The sequence below is a fragment of the Akebia trifoliata genome, chromosome 15 (assembly GCF_017979445.1).
Source record: "Akebia trifoliata isolate Shusen 1 chromosome 15, ASM1797944v1, whole genome shotgun sequence".
Classification (NCBI taxonomy): domain Eukaryota; kingdom Viridiplantae; phylum Streptophyta; class Magnoliopsida; order Ranunculales; family Lardizabalaceae; genus Akebia; species Akebia trifoliata.
In genome coordinates, this window is record NC_141389.1 from 5901601 (window position 1) to 5922106 (window position 20506).

Sequence of the window (20506 nt, forward strand, 5' to 3'; positions counted from 1 at the left end):
TCTGATTCTAAGACATAATTCCCATCAATCAAGTGGAGGGATAGGTTGTATATTTTATTTCTTGCGTCTCTCTTTAAGTCTTAGATAAATCTCCCCCATACCTTGTATGTTCACCTTTTTATCTAATAAAATCATCATCAATTGTCCAAAAAATATATATATATATCGCCGGAAGAAAATGATGAACAAGTAATAACAAAAATTATTATGCACAATGCTAATTCTAGCTGTAAGTGATTTTATAAATTGGCGAATAAATGGTACAACCAAATAATAAACGTGATTACAATATATAGGGAATCATCGGAATGAGAAGGTATACCATCATGCATTATGCGTTGGCATTCGTCCGTACAAAACCAAGCTGAGCCAAATAATTGCTTTCAGCAAAATCATGCAATGTACGAGGTGCCCGTGCGCCTTCACCATCAGTACTTCCAAACTCTTCCTTCAAGGTTCTTCTACCCTCATTAGCATCCTAAAAGAAAATGGCATTAAACCTATAGTTAGAAGGTGCAAAATGATTTTTTTTGAGGATTTTGTGCTTAGGTGAGAGCATACTTGTCTGTTTGGTTTCTCTTAAGGTTTTATATGTGATTAAAGTAAAATAATTTTGGAAAAATGTATCTTGATCAAGTTGTAGATCATATGAAGCTATACAACATATTATTCATTCATGAACAATGCTGGACAATTGGAGACCAATCTTTGCCATAATTTTTTGACCTATCAACCCAAAATATGTTAATGCTTGTGTACAATACTCAAGTAAAGGTATCATAGATCTGTAGATATAATGTATTTACAACCACTAAAGGCATATTTATCAAGGAACTACAAATAATTAAATTACATAGATAGGGATCATAATCCCCTAAAATTGGTGAGTAAAAAGAGATATCCCACCATGATTCAATCTATCAATTTCTTTAACAAATACTTCCAAAAATACACTTCGATCAAAATATGTCATTTATGGGGAAGCAGAAGCTCAGGATTCAACATGTCAACCAACAGATTACATCTTATAACTAGATATTGAAATATTAAGATTGACATTCATTCTTCATCAAAAGTAGAGTCAAAATAAACACATCGCCATTATCTCCCACGCTTTATCCTATTTATTTGGGTCAGAGACAAAAAATTTATTTTACCAATCAGCTCTATATATGGCCGTATCTTCAATCAAGAAGTGTGGCTTCATACCATTACTCATTATCTCATCATCCATGTCATTTACTACCCTCCTCTTGCCCTTTTTAGAGCAGTTGACTAGCACCAAAGCACTGATTCTGACTAGTGTTATTATTAGTCTTCTTTATATATGTCCAAACTAACTCAAACGACATTCTTTATTTTATCTCCTACTGGAGATATTCCTACATATTCACAAATATGCTAATTATTTTATTGTCTTCCCGAATCTGAAAACTCATCCTCTGAAGTATTTCGTGTCGGTTCCTTTGGAAAATATTTCAAGTACACAATCCATGCATTATTCTTTCTATCTATGATGCTTGCCCTCATAATGGCCCTTAAAATCATTATGATGGAATCATATTCTAAGACCATTATATCTAAAATTCAAGGATGTTAGGTTTGTGTGAGGGAAACCAGCATCACTTTGCAGGGGTTTGTGAAAGCAGGCACAGGGATCATGGCAGCATTCTGAGTCTCAGCACTAAATTACAACACATGGATGAGATGTTTGACATGAAAATAGTGGGTCGTTCTGTGATGTGAGAATTTTTTTCAAAACTCTAATTGATTTCATGGATCCATGCAGTTCTATATCACATGTGCATGAAAGAACAATTAAGAAAAAAAATATCATCTCTCTCTATAATGCAACAATGCATTAAAGAACAAAAAGTCGTGGAGATAAATACCTGTAAGAATCCCAACATTTGCTCTTCAATGGTACCACGCATTGCCAAAGTTTCCACATTGATAGGACGAGTAGCACCCATCCGATGAGCACGACTTATCACCTGTTCCTCCATGCTGAGGACATATAACAAATAAAACAAATTGGTTAATCAATAATGCATTTGTAGTCAAATATAAAAGACAAAAAACTGTATTCAATGAGTTGTTACATAAAATTGTGCTGAGTAGACAACATAGATAGTCCCTAGCAACAACTATTCATATATTGCAAACAGAGAAAAGTACTACCTTCTGTCCCAGATAGGTTCCATTAGAAACACATGGGTAACAAAACTCAAATCAAGACCCAATGCCGCACTTCCATCCATCAAAAGAACGATACAAGTTTCATCATGTTGGAAGATAGTCAATGACTTCATCTGAGCAAAGTGAAAGATAAATTATCCCCAAAGAAATTCAACAAAGATAGAAGAAAGCAATTAGGAGCATACCTTGTTGACAGAATGCATCGGACTATACATTCCAGCAAATTTGATACCAGCAACTGTTAACTGTGAGAACCAAAACAGAAATATAGTCTTCCCCTTATAAAAGGTGAAAAAATAAACATAATAAATTATGAGAGATTCTATTGCCACGCCAATTTTTTGCTAACGCCACCCCAATTCATATGTAAATCACCAAAGAATTAGCACACATCTTGGGGTGGCGTTAACAAAAGTCGGTGTGGCAATAGAAGTTCTCTAAATTATTCCTAGATAGAGGATAACTACCTGCTGTTCGATCACGTGTATATGCTCAAGAAACTGTGAAAATATTATTACTTTCTCTGGTGGTATCTCGTACGACTTATCATTTGGTTTGTTGAAGGCATTGTGGTGTGGAAACACATTGCATCGACTTTTCTCAGACAGAGAAAAAAGATTGCTACAGGACCCGACATCACCATCTCCATCTAAGGTGTAACCCATCTTTTTATTAGTCTCCTGCAAAGCTTTCAACCTTTTTACAAGATACGCAACTTTGCTACTTGATGTCGCATGCCAATCAGGATCCCAGTCATCCTGTATAAAAGCATAGAAAGCAGTATGGGTGGAAGTTAATAATAATAGAAAGCAGTATAATAATAGAGAAAGAGCTGCAATTGGCACCCTAATGTTTTACTTATTACACCCCAATTAGAATAAAATAATAAGTCAATGGATGAGAAAAAGTAAAAGTTGGGGTGCCAATATAAAATCTCTCCTTTTAGATTTCTATTTGTTAGATTTAGGATTTATATGGGCCTAATCCTAATTGTTTGCAACTGTTGAAGTTGTTTGAATGTGTTATTATGCTTTGTAATATTGAAGTAATAATTTGAACTAAACTTTTGTAATGTTTGAATGGTGTGCTTTAATTTTTAATTAGGGCATGATACATAATTTAAGAAATTGGGGTATAATAAGTAAAAGTTGGGGTGCCAATAGTAGCAGCTCTCTCTAATAATAATAATAGATAAAATTTATAAAATTCAGAGAGCTAGGCCTGCCTGTTTATATGAAGGTTGTAACTCGATAAGATCCTTGGGCACAGGCCACTTTGGATTAGGATTTTCTGGCCGAGTTAATATTTCAGGACTCTGCATCTCATAAGCGTTCCCACATCCAGGAAAAGAACATTTCTCACTGTCCAGAGCGACACAACCAAGACATAAAAGATGTCTGCAAGGTGTAATGACAGGTAAACGGCACCATTCTTTGCACCTAAAAAATAGAAAAGTAATCAGCAATTTGTATATAGTAAGCAGATTTCAAGAAACATGCCAAGTGATAGCTACTCAAAAGCAATCCTTACCTGAAACAGCTACCACCATCCATAAGAGAGATTTTTATGAAGACATACTCTTCTGAAAACTGATCAAGACCTTGCTCCACTAAAATATCCATTGTTTCCTGAATATCATGACCCGCGTCTGATACTTTAATATGTCCAGCCACGCAGCAAGACAACCTAACATTTCTAATTGTGGTACTTCGAAACTTCCACTGTTTAGGATTCAGGAGACTCTCAACATGTGAAGGATCATTCCAATCAGCCATTAAAATATTGCGCCGTACAGTAACTACCAATTCATTGTAACTCCTTGCATGTTCTTCGGTGAAATTGAGAAAAATCACTTTCTTGATGCAAGGAGGAATGGTTTGCAGATCTATTTTTCTGGCACTAATCATGCACCTCTGAAGTAGCTGCAACAGACGAGATCGACCTTCCTCCATCTCTGCCTCAAATGGCCTAAGTATGCCAGCCTCCCATGACTTTTGATTCTGTCCATAGGTTTCCTCGTGAAGGAACTTCAACATTGGTTGAAGATGAGAAACTTGACTGTTAGGTGTGTTTGGAGTTGGTGTCCCAGTTAACAACCACCGATTTGAGGCCATCAATGAGATGGCCATTTGCATTTTGTTTGCCAAGCTAAGACTTGAACCAAGTGTGTGTCCTTCATCCAGCATTACTCTTAGCCAATGAACTTGCATCAAGGGACTCCTCTTACGGGGGCCCCATTCCGCACTTAAACGATTAAAGGTGGTTATGACAACGTCATAGTCCCATGCCAGATTGTGAGCCGAGGGCTTTTTGTGATCAGTCCAGACATAAACACGCAGATGACCGGGTCTGATATGTTTCTGGATTTGGGTCTTCCAGTGATCAACTAGATTTGCTGGGACAACAATAAGAGTTGCTCTCGATAAATACAACCTGAATAAGTCTAATGGCTTAGTGAGAGCAATTTGGAGTGCAACCACATCAAAGGTCAAATTGTCAAGTGTGAGTGGGTAATACCATCTAATAGTGCCTTTTTCAACCCTCTTTATGAGACCAAATGCTTGAAATATCTTATGGTATCCATGCGTATCTCCAACAGAAACAGTGTGAGTGTCTAAGACAGGACGTGTCAAACCAATAGTTTCCATTTCAAGGAGTTTGCCTTGTGACAGTTTAGCCAGCCAGGTTAAAGCCTTCTTTGTTTCCGAATTAATCAATGTATAGTGCTCCTTAAGAACACTAGTGAAAAATGACACGTTCTGCTCTTTCCCTCCAGGGGTTCCTTTGGTACAGAAGCCAGGTAAGTATTTTATGGATTGGCCACAGTCCCAAGATTCCTCAGGTATTGCACAATTCTGATGTAATGGGTCACTGTTCATGCTGCAAAACCATGCCGTGGAAGTATTCAGTAAAGTTGTGTCTGAGAGCTTCCGCCACTTGCGACAAGCATCACATTGAACCCAAGTCTCATTATATTCAGTACAATCAATGCTAGCTTTCCCAGGTTTCTTGCAATTATTTGGCAATCTTGATGAAATTCCTAATCCCTTTTCTAGAGAAGCATTTGTCGGGCCATTTGAAATATGTTTCGCGTCAATTACATTTTTTCTAACCTTCCTCTTTTTTACGAGAGCAGCAGGTCCTTCATATGTACCAAGAAGATTTCTCTTAACACGACTCAAGCTCCTTGAGCATCGAAGTATACGTGTTACTGGCAAAGAGGGTGTTGTATCTGTGGACGACGTAAGTCCTAATTTAGTAGGACAGGAATCAGAAAACTTCAAACATAGTTCATCAGAACCCATTAATCTTTCTATTTTTGACGAGGATTTTGAGTTTCCAATAGGAGTAAATTTATCCAAACAAATCTGTCCCCTTCGCCCATTCTTACAGAATCTTTTCCATGAAGGCGTGGAATTACCAGAGACGAAGTTATCAGCACTAAGTTCATAGTACCCACAACTTTTATCATCATTATGTGTACACCATATCACTTGTAAACCATTAGGTGGGTCAGCCAATGTTCCTTGCGTCTTTAAAATAAGAGAAAGAGCTGTTATAGTCTTTCCTAAGCCCGGCTCATCACAAAACATGCCGCCACGAAAATCTGTAACAGTGGGAGCTATCCCGGTCACTACTTCACCAGAAACAACATTTATATAAAAATGGAATCCATCCTCAGTTAAAAAATCCATATAAAGAGGATGGGCTAAGACTTCAGGATCGCGCTCACGTAGTAACATCCATTCAACTGCTGCCTGTTGATGAGGAAAAAGCTTAAGCTTCATACATGGCATGATAGATACGGCCAACGCCCTTAGATGATGACAAGTGGCCGCAACTCTAACAAGGTCCTTTGGGCCAAGTGCAGTTATAATATTAGTTAATACGTCATCTGAGGCCTCCCAAATTCCAGAACTAAGAGAGGGATCAACTGGCATTATTCGGGTAGAATAAATTTTTCCCTCCTTTGCAATACCAGGCAAACTCTTGAAAATTTCATGAAGTTCAAATAGCCTCTTTTTAGAATGTCCAGGTACGTTGAAATGCACTTTACATCCAAGAACATGACAATCAGAATGATTCCATAAGCTATCATCATCTTCATTAGTAAATTTACAATAAGTGTCCTTGCCACCAAGCATCAAATTTCTTTGCTCCCAGTCGCAACTGCAGGTAAATGACCCTGGATTGTGTTAGCAGACCCAACAAAAACATTAGCAAATTAAGTACTTGCTGGCACCAATAATAACGACCATCGATTAATAATTAAAAATAAGTCAAATCATTTATGAGGTTATCATTCTAGGAATCCACTATTTGTGAAGCATATTAGAACTTAGAAGTATAAAGTTTTGTTCCATCAATGAGGTCAAATTTAGTAAAGATAGAAATGAGATACAGAGCAAAGACACAAGTGTTGGCTTGACATAATGGCCCACAGATGCCATTAGCCCGACTAATTGACCCACCAAAGCCTACAATGTGAAGCATAGTTAGGATAGGTTCGCTCCCTGCTGCGCACAGTTCCCACTCCATTACAATCTTACACTTATCACTATTAAGGGTAGGGCACCCTGGATCATGTGTAGACAATGTAGCTAAAGTAATGGCATTCTGCATTGGAAATATAATAGAATTAATAATGATTGTAGATAATCACCAAAAATAGCTTGGTTATAAAAAATGAATTATCTAAGTAATAAAAAAAAGAATTTCGGAATAAAACAAATATATTTTTCACAGATCCATTTTCCTGCCAATGGAATTGGGGGGCACGAGGTGATAAGCATTTGAAAAGAAAAAGTTAAAAGAGAAAAAAAAAATCCTAAAAGGACCAATTCTATTGCGAAAAAAAACAAAATAAAATAAAAGAGAAAAAATATATGAAGTACTAACATGTCTAGGTTGTTTTTGAAATGGAAAATTAGCATCACAGCCATGCCCCCCCCCAAAAAAAAAAAATAATAATAATAATAATAAATTAATAAATTAATTAAACGTTGTAACCCCAAGGAAAAATGCCATTTCAAGAATTCAATCTTGACTAAAAAAGACAACGAGGTTGACTCAAGTAATAAAAAACTAAAATCTCTCCATATCCATGAGATTTTAAGAGATCCAAACTAATAGAACTACTTTGGAAAGTACGTCAGAATAAAAAATATGAGAACCACAAAATCAGATCAAGTGGATGCACCAAAATAAAGTAGAAGGATCTCATTGAGAGTAGGCCATATAAACTCTAAAAAATCCAGTCCATTCCCTTCATTCAAAGGGGTGATGAGGGAACCATCAAAACTAATTTCCAATTTTCTCATAAGGCAATTAGATTTTTTTTTTTTCTTCATTTTTTTCCCTTTTTTCCATATCTTGGCCCAGCTTATTTTCATCCTTATAATACCTCTACCAAGGATCCCTAACTTGTGTTGATGTATTGTCAGCATATGGAGGAAGTCCTGCTCAAAGTTCAAAGTTTCATTACATTTCAGAATGTCAAGGTGGAACATTCCCATTTCAACTGAAACTGGAACAAATCATCAAATGTTTTGGATTGTCTCAGAATAATCCACTTGAGATCGTATCAATTTTTTTCCTAGCCGAAACATTGCCTCGAAATAAGATTTAAACATTGGTCCGAGCTATACAAAAGCAGATAAGGCTAACCACGTGGAAAGGGGTGTGTGGGGGATCCCACCTAAGCTAAGTAGATGGCTGTGTGGGTTCCATTGCACTAGCCAATCAGGAGGAAGGCATTGAAGGTAGTAGAACACTAGGCCTAAAATGGGTCGTACCTGGTTCAGATTTGAATATATCCATATTCATATCTGGATTTTTTTATATTGAACCAGATCTGGATCTGGATCCAACTCGGATCCTACTGACTAAGGTGTTGTTTGTTAAACTGAAAAAAAATAAGTGCTGAATAGCATTAAGCGCTGAAACTTATAAGCGCTGAATTTAAGTGCTGAAAAAGTTGTTTGTTTAGATGCTGAATCATATTTGTTACTCATTGTTGAAGCTGATAAATTGTCTTTGTTACCCTTGCAATCATATTATACATTGTTTGCATGTTTCAAATGCCTATTTCTTATCAAACACAATAAAATATATTATTTCTTATAAAATTAAAATACAATTCATTTTTAAATAATAAATTATACTCAAATCTTTAATTTATAAATAATTATTTATATTTATAAAAGCTCACAAATTTCAAATTTCAAATTAAAAATAATAATGCCAACAAGTCACCAAAATTTGAAATCAACATTAAAAGAACTTAATTTTGGATGAATAATTTTTTATGGAAATAAAGGATGTGTAATTATAAAAGCACCCTATGAATTAATAAGGGCACCCACACCATAGCCAATTTTTTTTTTTTTTATATATATATGGATTAAAGTTTTTGGAATGAGCAAATTTTTAGTGAGGATGGTCTATATGGTCTAGAGATCATCCTCACCAAATTAGTCCATTTTGAAACTTCTAACTCGTTAAAGATAGTTTTCAAAAAAAAAAAAAAAAGGACGATTTACGATTCTTGAACTTGTTTTGATAGGGTTAGAAATTTTAGGATGTGCTGATTTTTGGTGAGGATGATCTCCTCATTGTAGAGATCATCCTCATAAAAAATCAACTTATTCGAAAACTTTAATCCATATAAGACAAAATAATTTAGCCATGGCGTGGGTTTATTAATTTATGGGATGCTTATATACTAATGAGGAGATCATCCTCACCAAAAATCAACTCATTTAAAAAAATTTAACTCATATAAGACAAAATGATTTAGCTATGGTGTGGGTTTATTAATTTGTGGGGTGCTTATATACTTATCCATTGGATATAAGAGGTAATATCCCTTTAAGAATAAGGGTATATTTGTCCGTGTCGGAAAAAGCGAAGTGCTTACCGCTTCAGCACTTTTTTTCAGCATCAAAATAGTGCTGAATTTTTTTCACTTATTTTCAGCAATAAGTGCTGAAAATATAGAGTAAACAAACGGGCTATTTTGATAAAAAGTGCTGAATTTAATTTTTTTCAGCAATAAGCGCTGAAAAACAGTGCAAACAAACACTGCTTAAAAACATATCTGAACCATTTTGGGTTCATTAAAACTGGATTCCATCTGACAGATTCGAATTGCTTGATTCGGGTCACCGATTCTGGAACGTTAAGCCCTTTTTTCCTGCTTTACTTCTTTGCTAATCGGTATACTATTCTATGTCATCATTATAACCCTTAAATTTTATAAGAATCCATGTTGTGGAAAAAGTAGTAGAAAAATATAATTTGAGAAACCTAAAATTATAGTTATCAAAGCAATGTATCATTCCGATCTGGGTGAATCTAGGGATAAGGCTAGCCATGTGGAAACATGCATGTGGGGAATCCCACCTAAGCTAAGTAGATGGCTGTGTGGTTTCCATTGGGTATTGAAGGTAGGACGTAAAATGGAACAGATCTGGCTCAGATATGAATATATCCACATTCAGATCTGGATTTTTTTATATTGAACTAGATCCAGATCAAATCCAACTCGGATACTCAAACCATTTTGTGTTCACTAAAACCAAATTCGAACCAACAGATTTTATTTGAATTGCTGGACTGTTGTACCCATGTTTCCTGCTTTACTTCTTTGCTACTTGGTACACTATTCTATGTTACCATTATAACCCTTAAATTTATAAGAATCCATGTTGTGGAAAAGTAGCAGAAAAGGATATTTTGAGAAACTTAAAAAAATAGATTTCAAAGCAATATATCATTCCAATCTGGGCAGATCTAGGGATGGATCTGTATCTGACCTTAAACCCTATTTGACCCATTTTTATTCAGATCTACTCCAATGATCCAAACCCACTAAATTCGATTTTTGGACCACTCAGATTTTGGGTCAAGTCTGACCCATTTTACGCCCTAATTGAGGGTCAAAGGGAAAGAAAACAAGAAGGAAAGGGCTGTTCAATTGGAGAGAAGCAAGCATGTTTCGCTTTTGTGCTTTTAAGTCCCTTATTATAGGCTTAATAGACTGGAGAAGACAATGATTGCCCCTCCATAACATCCTATTACGCCAACCTTGACTCTGGCTGATCAATGCATAGACCTTTGACATGGGCTAGTGTGGAGGATATTTCTTGCTAGGTACCAAGGGGCGACATGTGACACCTAGGGATTTGATTCAAGTACAGAGATACAAGAGTAAGCTCGGTGACCCGGTCACAAACCAACCATGGGTTAGGGTCTCAGTTGAAGAAAAGCAAAGAATAGATCAAAATGGATTAAATCGTCCTTCATTGGGATCGTCCATTTGCAATATCAACACGTATTCCGAGGTGGACACATGGCATCATTTGAAGAGGTTTATTTTCCTTTTTAATGTAATAACTAATTTAGGTAAGGGTAATCTAGTCAATTGTATCCTAAGAAGGGTTATAACTCTTTTAGGGCTTTTGTATAAAAAGGCCTTGGGGCCATTGGAGAGGAGGGTGAAGAGAAAGGAGAGAGAAGGAGGCCATGTAACTGCGAGTTTGATAGTGGAACGGCTCCTCGAGCCTGTGGATGTAGGCACGTTTGCCGAACCACGTAAAAAATCTGTTTTCTATTTCTTTTTTAAGCTTCTATTATCGTTTTGTGGATTGAAGGTGGAACTGGTGATCGAGGTTGATTTATCCGAAAATCGGCTTCCACAATTGGCGTCGTCTGTGGGAACTCGAACAATGAACTATGAGAAACCATATGGTACAATTGAGGTCTCAATCAAAGGGAGGGGTTGCCGTCGATACCAACCCTTGGGAGATTAGGATCTTGGATCTGTTTGTGTCTAGGGGCAAAAGGTGGTGAGAGCGAAAAATCACATCAGAGAGTGAGTGAGAGAGATGACAATCGAAAGTACTGTGGACAACTATAAGATTGGAATAGAAGGTCTCGTTGAGTCTAGCGTCACCTCCATCCCTCACTTCTTCATCCATCCACCAGAACCCTCTATGGGCCCACCACCACCACCACAATTCAGGTACTCGATGAAATTCCCATTGTCGATCTCTCTAGAGTCAATTCTGATCGTGGATCAACCATAGCCCACCAAATCCGTGAATCGTCCCCCATGGGTGGTTTCTTCCAAATCACCAATCATGAAATCCCCTTACAAATCCTTCACCATCTGATCTCTTCCATCTAATCTTTCAACAATCAATCAGCGGCCATCAAATCGCGGCACTACAGCTGTGGGGTCGAATGAAGCGTAGTTCTCGACAGATTTTGATCTATTCAAGTCCAAAGCTGCAAGTTGGAGGGGCACACTTACAGTTCGATTGGGCCCCACACCATCACACTTTGATGAAGTGCCTGAGATTTGCAAGAAAGAGATTGTGGAGTAGGGACCAGGGAATCCAACAGTTGATAGAGACTCTGATGGGGATTTTATCAGAAGGGTTAGGTCTGGGTACAAAGTGGTTGAAACATATGCCATACCTCAAGGTAATGGTGTTGGAAAGACTAAGACGACACCCACGAGGACACTAGGTGCTGCCTGAAAACAGTGACAAAGGGTACATCTTTGGAGGGCTATCGAAGGGTGAGGGAGTTTCTTTAATCAGGATGGCAAATCCAATAAGGGATGTTCCAGTCAGGATGCGCAAATCAGGTCGTTGTACAACATTAATGGCGGTAGCAATTGTTGAAGAGCTTGCAGCAACAAGGTTGGCAAGGCTATCTCTTACGTAGCATTAATGGGTTCCAGGTAACCTTCAAAGTCAGTTTTAATGGCAGCAGCAAACCATACAAGGACCATTTTCTATTCTGTGGGCAATGATAAAACAAGGTAATGCATCATTATTCTCAGGTATGTTCTGGACTCAAACCTCTTAATAAGGTGATAAGTATGAGAATGTTTATTAGGTGTTTCACATACACATCAAGGACTAGGTGAAAATGTGAAATTGGACCCTTTGATTAAAAATTCTAAGATTGGCCTAGGTATGAGATTGAATTCAATGCTTAGCCTTAACATCATTATTGATTAGATGACTTCCACTTTTCCTTGTAAGAAGTAAAGAAATTATTAAAAGTAAGGGGGTGAGCCAAGTTACCTAATTATTGACTTAGCAACATCAACCAGTATGCTGTATCGAGCAACTATATTGCTCAAGGGCTAGGGTTAAGAGTGCCACGTGACCCTATTTATTATGTGAGTTAACTCAGCATGAAAATGACACGGGACTCCATATGAGCCCGACTCAGTCACATCAAACTTATTATTTTGGAATCAACTAACTTGAGATACTCAATTAAATCATGTACAAGTAAATAAATAAATAAATAATCAATCGAGTCAAGGGACTCCGTCGGGTCACGTGACAAATAATTGGGACTTTACCCGAGTTAGGAGACTCAAATGATTAAAATGGTAAATTTATGTAAGGTTCAATCCAAATTCGACTCGCCAAGTTGTACGGTGTAAGTGAGGGTCTAATTTGAACTACGAACGACCAATTTATTAATGAACAATTGATCTCAACTCAGCAAGTCAATTGGTTTTGATTTAGGGGGTAAATTTATAATTGAGATTTCTACAATCTATGGAGTGGCACAGATCGACAACACCGGACTAAGAACTAATTGCCTTATTATTATGCAATTATTATTGTTTTGTGTCTATGTTATTTTAAAGATGCAAGATGCAGAGGAACTTGAGACACACCTGACTCATATGGGGAGTCCGGTCCACATCCTAAGTAGGTCATGCGGGACCACTTAGTGCAAAATTCGACCGTTGGGGGTCGGCTTACAAAGAAAGCCTCGGCCCTTCACTGGTGCCGAGCCCAACCAAGGGGTTGGTATAACGGAAAGCCTTGACTCTTCACTGGAGCCAAGCTAGCAAAAAGCCTTGGCCCTTCACTGGTGCCGAGGTCAACCGAGGGGTTGGTATAGCGGAAAGCCTTGGCCCTTCACTGGTGTCGAGCCCAACCGAGGGTTGATATAACAGAAAGCCTTGGCCATTCACTAATATCGAGCCCAACCAAGGGGTTGGTATAATCATGGTTTTTTAACTCGTCCGAGACCGAGACGTATCGCCCGAGTTAACTCGATATCGTAGCCTAACGAGACCAACTCACAATGTGTCATGAGACGACCGCGTATCGTGAGATAAGCGAGTCGTCTCGGACGATATTTCGCAAAACTCGGGCGATACGAACGAGATATACGAGACAGCGCAAATATTATGTTAACTCGCGAGATAAACGAGTTGTATCGGACGAGATTTTCAAAATCTCGTCCAAGTTAACCGAGACAACCGAGTTTTACCTCAATCCTCAATTATTTACCCCCAAATCGATTTTCCTCCATTATTTTTTCATCTTCTTGAAAGCGCCCTCAATCCGCGGGGTACGCGGATCCGCTTTTGACCCTTGAGGTTTGGGAGTCGCCACCTAGTTATTATGGTCTAGGAACCAAACTGACTCTAAAACGGATAATAAACTAATCTTCTACAGAAAATCTGAATCCGGGGATCATGTTACGTTGTTGGAAGGTGTTAGGCACCAACCCCGCCCGGCCATTGCCGGTCTCTACTTATCCCAAATAAATCTACATCGCTAATGACAAACCTAGATTAAAAAATAATGAAAAATCTTACCTTCGATCTGCAAAAGTGTTATTCCCTCAGATCTGGTGAAAACGGCTCCTTGTACCGTATTCCTTACTTCGTTCTATCTCCGGATCTGATTCCTGATCTCCGAGGTAAGGTATCTCCTTCTTAGATCTGGGTGCTTCGAATTTGTTGTGGATTTTTGGGATGTTTTTGAGAGGTTTTTGGGTGTTTTTTAGGCTCAAATCGAAGCAGGGGTGTTAGGTAAGGAGTTGAGGCTCCAAAATTAGGGTTTTGGGGAGGTTGTGGAGGCTTCTTCACCTAATTTTTCTAGGGTTTTTTCTTTGATACGAAAATAAGGTGTGGAGGCTCCTATTTATAAAGTTTTTAGAAGCATTAGGGTTTGATTAGGGTTTCTTTTAGGGTTTCATTAGGGTTTTGACTTAGTCTTTAGGGTTTTAGGGTTTTAGGGCTTTGACTTTAGTCTTATGAGATTGACTTGATAGTTTAGATTAGGGTTTTGATTTAGGATTTTGACCTTAGTCTTATGAGATTGACTTGATTAATTTAGATTAGGGTTTTGACCTTAGTCTTATGAGATTGACTCGATTAGTTTAGATTAGGGTTTTGATTTAGGGTTTTGACTTTAGTCTTATGAGATTGACTCTAATACTTGACTCTAGTCTTACTTAATTGACTTTAATTTTGACTTTAGTCTTATTTGATTGACTTTAATATCTTGACTTTAGTCTTGCTTGATTGACTTTAAATTTTTGGAGAACCCCCCTCTATTATATCTTTGATTCTTTGGACCCCCAAATGGAGGGGTCCTTAAAGAAATATCTTGCGAACCATCAACAATTTTTCTTAAAAGCCTGATTGATCAATTTTTTGGTTATAATTAATTTTATTAATGTTTCACTTTACATTATTTAATGATTTATTTATTAATTTCGAAATTTTTAATTATTAAAATTGTGAAATTACCATTTTGCCCTCGGAGAGGATTTTTTACGTTTTAAGTCGTTTTTCAATGTTCCAGGATGTTTTGGAATCAGTTTTTCGTAAGGAATTCAATGGGAATGTTGGTTTTTGTCATTTATGAAGTTTTTTGTATGGAATGGTTGTGAACTTTATGAGGGGTATTTTCGTAATTTTGTCAAATTTTGTGAAAATTGGCGAAGTGGTTTACTTGGTTTCGATTTGTTGTTTTATGTGTTTGAGTGGGTTTTCCTAAGCGTAATGCAGGCTCCAGGGTTGTTTTGATGTTAGGGGTATTTTGGTAATTTAGTTATTTTTAGTGATTTTTATCGTGAAGCTTCTTTTGGTTTGCAAGATAATGATTTCTATGTTTCTGGGGTCGTATTTTCCTAGTGTAGCGTGGTTTCTAAGTTTTGTCAGTTCGAGATACCTCATCTGGATTTCTGAAACATATCTGGTAACAAAATAAAGCATTGGAATAGACATCCATCATTGGGAACCTTTGCGATCGGGTTGACGACTTGATTAATCAGGCGGATGCAAAAATGGGGTGTCTACACTTCTCCACCAAGTGAACAAAAAAATGTAAGATTTTGGGAGAAAATTTCATTTTCTCCACCAAGTTAAGCCTCAATCCTCTATTATTTCACCCCCCAAATCATTTTTCCTTTATTATTTCTTCATCTTCTCCACCAAGTGAACAAAAAAAAGTCAAGGTTTTGAAAAAAACTTCATCTTCTTCATCTTTTGTGGTTAAGTTGATGATTTTTAGTGATTAATTGGGAGATTTGTGTTTCTTAATTTACTCTCAATATTGACATATTGAATTGGAGTATTTTATTTATTGTTCCCTTATAAATTAGATTCAATTGTAGAACGGTACCCATTATCTGACTTAATTATGAAGACATAAGGTCAAGGTTATTGTGTTCGGTTGTACTTCACAATCAACCATCAAGTCTTTAGGTTTCTTATTAAATTTACAATCCCAAGTGATTTTTTTGGTTTTTATCTATCTTGGATTTGAGCTTGTTTGGTAAGTGCATCAGTGCAAGTGGTTTTGGTTATTTTATTTTCATGTTTCAATAAATTTTGTGTTAGTTTCTCTTAATTTAGATATTGAATTTATAGAGAGCAACTAAAGAAGGACATTCATGGAAGTCCCCATTTGCCAAAAAGCATTAAATACAAGAAAATAATACTTGCTAAAATCATTAATTTTGGATTGATCTATATGAATTTGTTTTACTCATTTGTTTGATTATTATAAATATCATCACAGATGAAGAATATGTTTCTTCTAGATTTTAATGGTGGTGATTTAATCTCTGTGGTTCAGGTTCAAGATCCATGGTTAATTTCCAAGATGTTCATAGAAGAAAGACTTGTAAATATTTACTTTATTTATTTTGATAGGTATATTATGAAAAAAATTTTAACTTTCTATATATATATATATATTTTTTCATTTTTTAATAGGAATCATTTTTGAATTTTTCCTGAATTTTTCAGATTTTTAAATGGTTAAAAACCATTGTCTCAATGTCGAACGAGACGAAACGTATCGTCCGAGTCAACTCGGTATCAGAGCTGAACGAGACGAGACCAATTACCGATTTTAGAAACCATGGGTATAATAGAAAGCCTTGGCCCGTCATGGAAGCCGAGCCCGATCTGGGACTTCGATCGATTATTCTATTATTTATCAAAGTCTTTGATCGTTCTGGGATCCAAGTCCGATCTGGGACTTCGATCGATTATTCTATTATTTATCAAAGTCTTTGATCGTTCTGGGATCCAAGTCCGATCTGGGATTTCGGTCGGTTCTTCTGTCAAAGCCTTGGCCTGTCATGAAAGCCGAACCCGATCTGGGACTTCGATCAGTTATTCTATTATTTATCAAAGTCTTGGATTGTTTTGGGATCTAAACCCGATCTAGGATTTCGGTCGGTTCTTCTGTCAAAACCTTGGCCCATCATGGAAGCCGAGCCCGATCTGGGACTTCGATCGATTATTCTATTATTTATCAAACTCTTGGATCGTTCTGGGATCCAAGCCCGATCTGGGATTTCGGTCGGTTCTTCTATCAAAGCCTTGGCCCGTCATGGAAGTCGAGCCCGATCTGAGACTTCGATCGGTTATTCTATTATTTATCAAAGTCTTGGATCATTCTGGGATCCAAGCCCGATCAGGGATTTCGGTGGGTTCTTCTGTCAAAGCCTTGGCCCGTCATGGAAGTCGAGCCCGATCTGGGACTTCGATCGATTATTCTATTACTTATCAAAGCATTGGCTTGTCATGGGAGCCGAGTTTGATCTAGGACTTTGATATGTTATTCTACTATTTATCAAAGTCTTTGATCGTTTTGAGATCCAAGCCCAATATGGGATTTCGATCGGTTCCTCTATTACTTATCTAAATCTTGGATCATTTCGGGATCCAAGCCCGATCTGGGACTTCGGTCGGTTCTTCTATTATTTAACGAAAGTCCTGGCTCGTGAAGGGAACAAACCCCAACCGTAAGGGGGTCGACACACAACGAAAATCTTGGCTCGTGAAGGGAACCAAGTTCGGTCAATGAGGGTTGGGCTAACTCGTCTTTGTTTTTTTTAAAACAACTAGTTCGTAAGGGAGGCAAGTCCAATCATTAGGGTGGGTTTAATTGATTTCTGTTCCAAACCTAATCGTAGGGGGTTATATCTATTATGGTGGCACCACACCCAGTCGATAATTAGAAATGACAATTTATAGGGTGCGTGACTACGTGTCACATAGTACCATTCATTTATTCTCGGGCACTGAGACTAAAAGTCCAAACCCCCGAGAAGGGGTATTGTGGAGGATATTTATTGTTAGGTACCAAGGGGCGACACATGACACCTAGGGATTCGATTCAAGTACAGAGATACAAGGGTAAGCTCGATGACTCGGTCACAAACCAACCATTGGTTAGGGTTTCAGTTGGAGAAAAGCAGGGAATAGATCAAAATGGATTAAATCGTCCCTCATTGGGATCGTCAATTTGCAATATCAACACGTATTCCGGGGTGGACACGTGGCATCATTTGAAGAGGTTTATTTTCCTTTTTAATATAATAACTAATTTAGGTAAGGGTAATCTGGTGAATTGTATCCTAAGAAGGGTTATAACTCTTTTAGGGCTTTTTTATAAAAAGGCGTTGGGGCCATTGGAGAGGGAGGTGAAGAGAAAGGAGAGAGAAGGAGGTCATGTAACCGCGAGTTTGATAGTGGAACGGCTCCTCGAGCCCGTGGACGTAGGCACGTTTGCCGAACCACATTTTTTAAACTTCTATTATCATTTTGTGGATTGAATGTGAAAATGGTGATCGAGGTTGATTTATCCGAAAATCAACTTCCATAGCTAGCACTATCGCCGGCTCTCTCACATGGCAATACAAAGGAAAGGCAATGCCTTTCTAAGTAATACAAGACAAGGCCTTGCAACGCGGATTATGACTCATCTCTTGGCCTCCAAACATTTGACCTTTATTCTCTCACATATAGTGTAGTCAAGGCAAGTGTCTCAGTGCGCCTCACAGCAGGGCGGGGCAGACCGAAGGCGTCTAAATACATGTGAGGCGAGGCATCTTAAGTGAGGCGCACCAAGGCGTGCGCCTTGACCACAACTCAATCAAGATGGGCCACATGTGCGCCTCTTTAAAAATGAATTAATTTATTTAATTAAGACACTAATTTCATATTTGATTGTATACTTTTTATATACAAAATAAATTTTATTTTGTATGTTCAATTTTTTTCCATTAAAAATATTGAATTTTAAATTTGGTGATACTTACTTAGCCCAAGCCTGTTAGGACCTAGTTGACTCAGGCCCGATAAGGATATCGAGCTAGTCTAAGGTTGAACCCAACTTTTTAAGGTTTGGTTAGTGTTCAATCAAGCCTGACCAGAACCCACTTGATAGTCATAGTTGTTGTTCTGCCGTAGCAACAACAACATATGTTGTTGGCCTACTTTTACTTCTATGTCTACTTTTACTTCTTTTTCTTCCCTTATTTTTATTCTCCTTATTCGTCTCTACTTTTTCTTTTATTATAGATCATTCTTCTTCTTGAACTATTAACTCGTTTGTAAAAGCTCACATTTATACATGTTATAATTGTAAAATATCTAGAACCCACCTTTCACTATTTAATTTTTCAGTTTTCATAATTGTATTGTGCCTTACTTTACTCAGACATGCGCCTCGCCTTACGCCTTGCGTCTCAGGCACTAGGAGGCCTTTGCCCCTTAAGTGCACCTTTCGCCCCTAACTACAATGGACGTACTATACTAGCCATCTCACTCATGGGAAGTCCACAAGGAGTACATGTGGACCCATGTCATTGGCACCATGCCACCATCTACAATTCAAAGGCCTACACCACGAGATAGTCCTAAAGATTAATGGGATAAATCCAAAAGACTATTCAACCGTCTATATAGCATAGGGAGGACATCCTCCTCAGGCTGACAGCATTGATTCCTATCCAAACCCACTCAACCTAAACATTTTAGTCAAGGGAAGGTGCCAGCTAGCTTAGCTGGTTAAATCTATAGGCAATGATACCATCGACGTAGGTTCAATGCCCGTCGTCATTGATTTATTGATCTCACTAAAAAAAAAGGGCTTGCCAATCAAACAAACAAACAAAAAAATGGAATCTAGCAAATTTGTAAACTAATAAAGTAATTAGTGCACTCACATTGAGGAAACAAAGCTGAAATTAGAAAAGATGCACTATTACCTCAAATGCCTAGACAGAGACGCAGCCATCGCCCCAGATTTGGGGAATTGCCAACCAGACCACAAAGCCAGTGGCAAATACACATCAACCAATACTACAGCTCTCGCATCCCCATCGTCACGAACCGAAACCCTAACAATCCTAGTGAGAATCTCCAAACATTTATGCGCCGTTAACACATTAAGCTGATGGATCACACTCATACTCCCATGTACAAGCCCAATTTTCCTCCTTTTCTTCCTCGACGAACCACATTCACCATCAAAACCCTTAACTTTACCCAAATCAGGAGTTAAATCCCCAGAATTAACCTTTGTACTATCTTCCAAAGATGATTTACCGCTGTTTTGGATCAGCGAAAGCACGATGCCTTCTTCGGTGCGAAACCCTAACTCATCCGAGGAATCACGGAAGAGGTGACAGCGAGTTCCGAATGGTAGGGCTTTAGAGAGGTCGTTGAGCAGTTTTTCATGGTGATTTGCTGGATTTATAGAGAGAACGACGGAGAAGAAACCACAAAGCTTGTGTTGGTTAAGTAATTCTTCTGTTGCAGAACCTTGCATTGTCGAAATTGGTAATTAGGGTTTCGAATTTCGAATTTTAGGGTTTAGTGAGATTTCATCAATCCATGTTAGGATGAGAAACCGGAGAGAAGCTGCGAAGAGAACCAATTTGGAAAAAGCCAAACCTTTGAAATGTTTGGAGAATGAAGCGTGTGTTTGAATCTTCCGGGTAAGATAAATAAGTAATTATAAAAGCACCCCACAAAGTAATAAGGGCAACCCTCATCATAGAAAAATAAAAAAAAATTGCCTTATATGGGTTAAAAGTTCAGAATGATCATCTTCACCAAAAATCAGCCCATTTTGAATTTCTAATCTCATCAAAATAAGTTTAAAAATCATAAATCGTCAATTCTTTTTTTGTAAATTAGTTTTGATAGAGTTAGAAGTTTTGA

General features: G+C 37.7%; 1 protein-coding gene across 3 annotated transcripts; it reads right to left on the minus strand.

The window, feature by feature from the left end:
• Positions 1–221: 221 nt before the first annotated feature.
• LOC147384095 (SNF2 domain-containing protein / helicase domain-containing protein / F-box family protein) lies at positions 222–20263 on the minus strand. Of its 3 annotated transcripts, XM_086425008.1 has the most exons (9): positions 19549–19686; positions 6672–6816; positions 3730–6369; positions 3425–3638; positions 2667–2957; positions 2385–2444; positions 2182–2312; positions 1893–2007; positions 222–478 (listed from the first exon to the last, which is right to left on the minus strand). In XM_086425008.1, exons 3-9 carry the CDS (start codon positions 6342–6344, stop codon positions 332–334), a joined length of 3573 nt encoding a protein of 1190 aa, XP_086281134.1. In that variant the 5' UTR covers positions 6345–6369; positions 6672–6816; positions 19549–19686; the 3' UTR covers positions 222–331. The 3 variants fall into 3 exon arrangements, with proteins under 3 accessions (XP_086281134.1, XP_086281133.1, XP_086281135.1); XM_086425007.1 differs by lacking the exon at positions 6672–6816 and having other exon boundaries at positions 19549–20263; XM_086425009.1 differs by lacking the exon at positions 6672–6816 and having other exon boundaries at positions 3730–6385; positions 19549–19675.
• Between the last annotated feature and the right edge of the window lie 243 nt (positions 20264–20506).

Bases quoted from the DNA above. Each gene is read 5' to 3' on its own strand.
- LOC147384095 (XM_086425007.1), bottom strand. From the start codon at position 20,111: ATGCAAGGTTCTGCAACAGAAGAATTACTTAACCAACACAAGCTTTGT. The intron at 2,445-2,666 runs GTAGTTATCCTC...TGGTTCTCACAG, and splicing joins TACACGTGATCGAACAGCAG to TTAACAGTTGCTGGTATCAA. The intron at 2,313-2,384 runs GTATGCTCCTAA...CACTTTGCTCAG, and splicing joins CGATGCATTCTGTCAACAAG to ATGAAGTCATTGACTATCTT.